At 40.5% G+C, this 6,601-nt stretch overlaps 1 protein-coding gene across 2 annotated transcripts; it reads left to right on the top strand.

Annotated features, from left to right (window-relative positions):
* Positions 1-1,467: 1,467 nt before the first annotated feature.
* On the top strand, positions 1,468-5,898 carry rhogd (ras homolog gene family, member Gd). Of its 2 annotated transcripts, none has more exons than XM_046849986.1 (2): positions 1,468-1,588; positions 2,696-5,898. In XM_046849986.1, the coding sequence occupies exon 2, from the start codon at positions 2,725-2,727 to the stop codon at positions 3,298-3,300; it is 576 nt and encodes a 191-aa protein (XP_046705942.1). In that variant the 5' UTR covers positions 1,468-1,588; positions 2,696-2,724; the 3' UTR covers positions 3,301-5,898. The 2 variants fall into 2 exon arrangements, with proteins under 2 accessions (XP_046705942.1, XP_046705941.1); XM_046849985.1 differs by having other exon boundaries at positions 1,520-1,668.
* The last annotated feature ends 703 nt before the right edge of the window (positions 5,899-6,601 follow it).

Here is a 6,601-nt window from a genome sequence, read left to right as displayed (position 1 = left end):
TCAGAGACAGGATTGTATCGAGGCACAGATCTTGGGATGGGTATAAAAAAACTTTCTGCAGCATTTAAGGTCCTAATGAGCACAGTGGCCTCCATCATCCATAAATGGAAGAGGATTGGAACCACCAGGACTCTTCCTAGAGCGGGCCGCCCGACCAAACTGAGCAACCGGGTGGAGAAGGGCCTTACTCAGTTAGGTGACCAAGAACCCGATGGTCACTCTGAAAGAGCCACAGCGTTTCTCTGTGCAAAGAGTTAAACCTTCCAGAAGAACAACCATCTCTGTAGCACTCCACAAATCAGGCCTGTATGGTAGAGTGGCCAGACAGAGTCACTCCTCAGTAAAAGGCACATGACAGCCTGCCTTGAGTTTGTCAAAAGGCACCTGAAGGACTCTCAGACAATGAGAAACAAAGATTTAACTCTTGGGCCTGCATGCCAAGCGTCATGTCTGGAGAAAACCAGGCACCTCTCATCACCTGCCCAATACCATCCCTACAGTGAAGCATGGTGATTGCAGCATCATGCTGTGGGGATGTTTTTCAGCAGCAAAAACTGGGAGACTTGTCAGAATCAAGAAAAAGATGAATGCAGCAATTTACAGCGACACTCTTGATGAAAACCTGCTCCAGAGCTCTCTGGACTTCAGACTGGGGCGAGGGTTCATCTTACAACAGGACAGTGACCCAAAGCACACAGCCAAGATAACAAAGGAGTGGCTACTGGACGACTCTGTGAATGTCCTTGAGTAACCCAGTCAGAGCCCAGACTTAAACCAGAGTGAACATCTCTGGAAAGATCTGAAAATGGCTGTGCACCGACACTCCCCATCCAACCTGATTGAGCTTGAGAGGAAGAAAAATGGGAGAAACTGCCTACAAATAGGGGTGCCAAGTGTGTAGCATCATACTCAATAAGTCTTGAGGCTGTAATTGATGTCAAAGGTGCTTTAACAAAGTATTGAGCAAAATGTTCTGAATACTTGGGTGTGAAATAATTTTTTTATATACATATATATAAAAATTTATAATACATTTGTAAAGATTTTAAACAAACGTCTTTCACGTTGTCATTATAGGGTATTGTTAGCAAAATTCTGAGGAAAATAATGAATTTAATTCATTATGGAATAAGGCTCTAACAACAAGATGTGGAAAAAGTGATCCGTTGTAAATACTTTCCGGATGCACTTTATTATATTACTATTAAACGTATTATATGATTTGGTTATCAAATTAATTATGAAATAAATGCAAGTGTAACCCAACTCATCACGATGCAGAATCAGTGGGAGCTTCATTTATCGATGCATAGAAAATTCGCATGGGGGGAATAGTCTTCTATATTTTTATTAAAACACGCTGCAGACAGCGAAAGTCATTGAAATGCACATAAAATAAAACTGTAAACGTTTTTATTTTTTTCTGTGCGACCCGGTCCGGTCCGGTCCGGCTCGGCTGAGGACTCCGGTATGTGCGCGTGCGCGCGAATGTGCGCGTGCGGGTGTGCGTGTGCGCGCGCGCGCTGCTCTGTTCCTGTGCTGAGTTCGGAGTGGCGCTAACGTTGGGCGCGGGAGGATCTCTGAGGCGGTAAGAGATTTCACTTCAGCCTTTATGGTTGCTCCAACACAGCGTCCCGGAGCTTCACCTAGAATAATCCACTTCTACTGGTAAATAGAGTGCCTATTTTTTCAGTATAAACCTGTTTGATGTCGTCTCTATATTACTAAAAACAAAGCTCGGTAATTAGCTACACAGCGCTAATACACCTCCTGTTTTGTGACCCGGTTTGGAAAGAGGTTAGGTCAAGGTTCGGATGAATCTCAGTGATGAGATGAAGTGACAGGGATGTCTCTCAGTTACAGTAGTTTGATATATTGTTGTGAAAAGCTAAACAGCTTTGAATGGCAAGGAAAGAGGAAATGAATTAGCAGGGCAGGGCTAACGCTGTACGCTAACTCCGGCCCAGGCTACTATAATTCGGCTTTATTTATAGCTTATTCTTTCCAGACTTATTATTGTATGAAGCTGTTGTGGTTGTATTTGGCTCTCAGTTTGCTCTTCATATCCTCTCATTGATTTTAGTTAGTTGTTAGCTGTGTAACTAGCTGTGTAGCGTTGCTGCTAATAGCCGGGGCAAAGTTAGCATAGCTTCCTGGATGCAGTGGCTACTAGCTGGCTGAAGTCGCTTCCGCCGACGGCTATGAAAACAATCCCGGTGCTTGGATATTTGGTTTTCTTCAACCAGAGCCACTTTATATATTTATATCAATTTATATATATATATAAATATAAATATATAAATAATTTTAAGTTGTGCGTAGATATTTAGGTAAACGTTTTTGGTAAAAGTTTAGGTAAATTGTTTGCTAACTTCCCGGTGATGTGTGTATTGATTTCAGTTTCCCACAACGGAACTGATCAATGGGGTTTTTATTGTACACCTGAGAGAAAAAGAAGAACTCGGCCTTTAAACTGAGATTATGAGAATGGCACCAACACGTATTGAAATAATTGTATGCATTAAGTGCACTAGGAGTTGTGTTCAGTATTTTTGTGGTTGGTTCTGTGTGGATTGTTGTATTGCAAGGCATGGAAAAGTATCATACAATATAATGTCAGGCCTCTTATAATATATAATAGTATAGTATAATTCTGACCAGTGCACTGACTAACTCGGATCTTCTGCACTTGTAGGTGTCCCTGCCTGTGTGGCCTGTAGAAGGATGCAGACGATAAAGTGCGTCGTGGTTGGCGACGGAGCAGTGGGGAAAACGTGCCTTCTCATCTCGTACACCACCAATGCCTTCCCCGAGGAGTACATCCCCACCGTGTTCGACAACTACAGCGCCCAAATGAGCGTTGACGGACGCACGGTGAGCTTGAACCTGTGGGACACGGCAGGCCAGGAGGAGTACGACCGTCTGCGCACACTTTCCTACCCTCAGACCAACGTCTTCATCATCTGCTTTTCCATTGGCAGTCCGTCGTCGTACGCCAACGTCCGGCACAAGTGGTTTCCCGAGGTGTCGCACCACTGTCCCAGCGTGCCCGTACTGCTCGTGGGAACCAAGCGTGATCTGCGCAACGACTCCGAGACCGTCAAGAAGTTAAAGGAGCAGAATCTGGCGCCCACCACACAGCAGCAGGGCACGGCACTGGCGAAGCAGATCAACGCCGTAAAGTATTTGGAGTGCTCCGCTCTGCTACAAGAAGGCGTCAGGGAAGTTTTTGCCGAGGCTGTGCGTGCAGTTCTCTATCCCGTCACCAAAAAGAATTCCAAAAAATGCGTTCTCTTGTAGTTTGCCCAAGAACACTGATGGAAATGGACTTAGAGAGTTTAGAGGACAGATGAATGATCCTGGTGTTGATAGCCATTTCTTCTTCCTCACTCATGTTTTTAAACCACTTTAGGTATTTTTTTTTTTTTTTTTTTGGCTCCCTGAAATTTTTTCCTCTACAGTCACCAAAGTATGCACTCTTTACTAGAACTGAAGAAATTTCCTTTTAATTTCAAAACCACTTTCTCTTTTGGTCTCCTTGGAACTGATACGATTGTCAAGATCGCTCGCACTTACCTCATGGTTAAAAATGGAATCACAAGATACATGGCAATATTTTTTAGTAATGAATCAAAGCAATACAAAAAAGAAGTTACTCGCCCAGTGGTGTAGGATAATGGCATTGTTTACTCAAGCATTGGGGAGAAGCAGCTGTTTTTCCTTTTTGTTCCTAGCAGGTTAACTCAAATCCTCTCCTGACAATGTGAGGAACTGTAGTAAATATTTATACACATGCAAAGAGCTTAACACCTGAGAATGAAAAGCTTTCCTGCAAAACCTCTTTCAGATATTCCTTGTATTTAACTATTACCCAAAATCTCATTATTCCTTTTTTCCTTTGTGTCTGTGAAATGAGGTGTGAATGATGTGCCATATTGACAAGTATATGCCTTATACAACCATTTTTGGATGGAACAAAAGCCTATGACGTAAAACATTGGCTACGTGACAGTACGTAACGAATGGTGTCGGTGATCCAGACGTGTCTTGTCTTGTACAAATGGCTGTACTGTGATCAGATCCTATTATGCCTAAAGCTTAGACTTCCTTGTTGTCTTCCCTTACACATAAGCAGTTTAGATCTCCCAAAGTGCCTGACTCGTTTTTGGACTTGATCGTGCCTTTTCTCGAATTGAGTCGAGGAGAACCGACTCGAAAAAGTCAATTGATTCAGGAACTGACTCTTTGAGTCCCTTGAACAAGCGAGCACACATATCAGGGCTATCTACAGAGAGACAGAACGAAGCCATAAAAGTAAATGGAGCATTTGTCCTTTGTACTCGAAGGTTTAGTGCCAGGCGTTTGTGTGTATGTGTGTGTGTGGGGCTGCTTTATTCTTAAGTCTCAGTGATTCATTCTTAATCACAAGATTTCACAGCTTTTCACAGTGAGTCAGTGCTTAGCCCTGGCAGGTATTGATGTGAGCATGTGTTTCTTTCCACAGACATTAGTTCCATACGCCAAAACCATTTCACACACGCTAAAATTGGGAGCAAAACGAATTTTTCCCAATGTTTTTCTCTCTCAGACATACAAGACTTTATTTTAAAAATTTTTTTTTACGGATTAAAAATTTCGCATTCAATACATAAGTGACGTTTTTCGGTTCACCTACACATTTAATGATCTGCCTGTCAACAAAGCCGAGCACCTGGTGCTGTTTGTGCAATGCTAGATGTGTTCACGAATACAATACAAACTGCTCGGATCAGTTTTACGCCTAGCACAGGAAATATGTACAAGTAGAAGATTGTAGTGGTTCTGATACTCGGAAATACTTTGTGTGCTCTATAAGGAGGTGCTTCAGCGAGACTGCTGTAACAAGACAGAAATCGCTGATTACTCATTTGTACCTGGTAAATAGTTCAGATTATTCGTTTCACTTTAATAATGTATGTGCCTATTCAATTAAATCAGCGGTTGACCCTATTGGACAAATTGCATTACAAAAGCCTATGCATGAGTGAGGCTCCCTACTTTCCGTTTTGTATGTTAGCAGCAGTTCTAAATGCCATGTGGTTGCAACTTTTTATCACTTTTCAGCGCCTGCACAAGTATTCGCCATCTTGGTTTGTGGCTGATGCAAAAACTGACATCGCTGAACAGTAGTGTGGTTTCAAAAGTGAAGTGGTACTTAGATTTTTTTTTTTTGTGTGCGTGCTCAAAATGTTGCACATTTCTGTATGTATCAAGGCTTATTTGCAGTTAGTCAGGCTTCTCAAATGTTAATAGCTTTTAATTTTCATCTATATTTTTTTATTTGATTTCTTTTTTGCCTACAATACTTAGCCAAAGAGTGCCTTTGGATACAAAGATATCAGACTTTGAGCACATTAAAAAAGCTAAACTGTTCTATACAAATTTTTTTAAGAGTCATAACCATACATTTCATATTCACATTTCTTATCTTTATGGAAAACATGTAATTCCACAACGAATCCATTGAACGGTTGGTTATTCATTTATCAGTGCGTCCAATGAAAAAAGTTCTCCGAAAACTGCGTAGGCAAGTGTATGTTGGTGTCTAATTAGTCATTGCAGAAGGATAAACGTGAGAATGGATTGCCATCTGTTTAGTGTACTGTTCTTTTCATTCCCTCCCTCTTTTTCCTTTCTCTCGCTGTAACGCTGTTGAAATTGAGCAGACAGGGCCACACAGTGCGTCTCGTCTGCCTGCTTTGGTGTATGGTACTGCATTTATACACTGGGAACTTGATTTTTGATTTTTTTTTTTTTTTTTTCGGTCAAAATGGTCATTTTTATAACAGACATTTGTATAAATGAACTAACAGTGTAATGATTTTAAATTATGCTAAATAAAACTATAATTTACATTTATTTGTGGCTTTTCTTCCCCTCCACATTTCCACTGTGTGTTCTGTTTTCTTAGAGTTTACAGGAAAAGTGCAGAGTTACTATTTAGGAGTCCGAATGGAAAAAATTGGCTACGAAAAAAACAGAAATAGGAAACTGATCAGTAAGCTGGCTAGCATGTTTTTTTATTTTTTTTTTTGTAAATTTTTTGCACAAGCTTGCGTCGTTATTTAAACAGGTTTCCGCTGCTCTCATGCAAAAAAAAGCCACATCAAAGCTACTGACGTACATCAGCTACTGCAGCATAACAATATCCACACCTCACTGTAGTTCTTCTGTAGGCGCAGCCTTGTAGCTTAAAGGAAGCAATCCGGTTTTTGTACTTTATTATTGTAACTGAAACTGTAATAATGATTGAATATATAAATAAATTAAATATATTTGCTGATGCCAAATGTTCTGATCCGTGATCATTTACACTAGATCTTATTTTTCTCCAACCACATTGGTTTTTAATTCCTGAAATGTTTATAAAGTTTATATATATTTTTTACACATTATACTTTCTGTTGTAGCGGCTCTTCCATGTGAATATACAGCAGACACTCAATTAAATGTACATAATAAAATGTTATTGAACAGCTTCAGAAAATCTTCATTATAGATGATGGTGCATTTGAATTTTCAACTGCAACAAAAACAGGCTGGTGAGTGAAGAACTTTCTTT

The sequence above is a fragment of the Silurus meridionalis genome, chromosome 5, assembly GCF_014805685.1.
Source record: "Silurus meridionalis isolate SWU-2019-XX chromosome 5, ASM1480568v1, whole genome shotgun sequence".
In the NCBI taxonomy this organism is placed as follows: Eukaryota; Metazoa; Chordata; class Actinopteri; order Siluriformes; family Siluridae; genus Silurus; species Silurus meridionalis.
The sequence above is the reverse complement of the archived record's forward strand: the minus strand, read 5'-3'. Positions and strand labels throughout refer to the sequence as shown.

Coding starts and splice junctions, on each gene's coding strand:
- rhogd (XM_046849986.1), top strand. CDS start 2,725: ATGCAGACGATAAAGTGCGTCGTGGTTGGCGACGGAGCAGTGGGGAAA.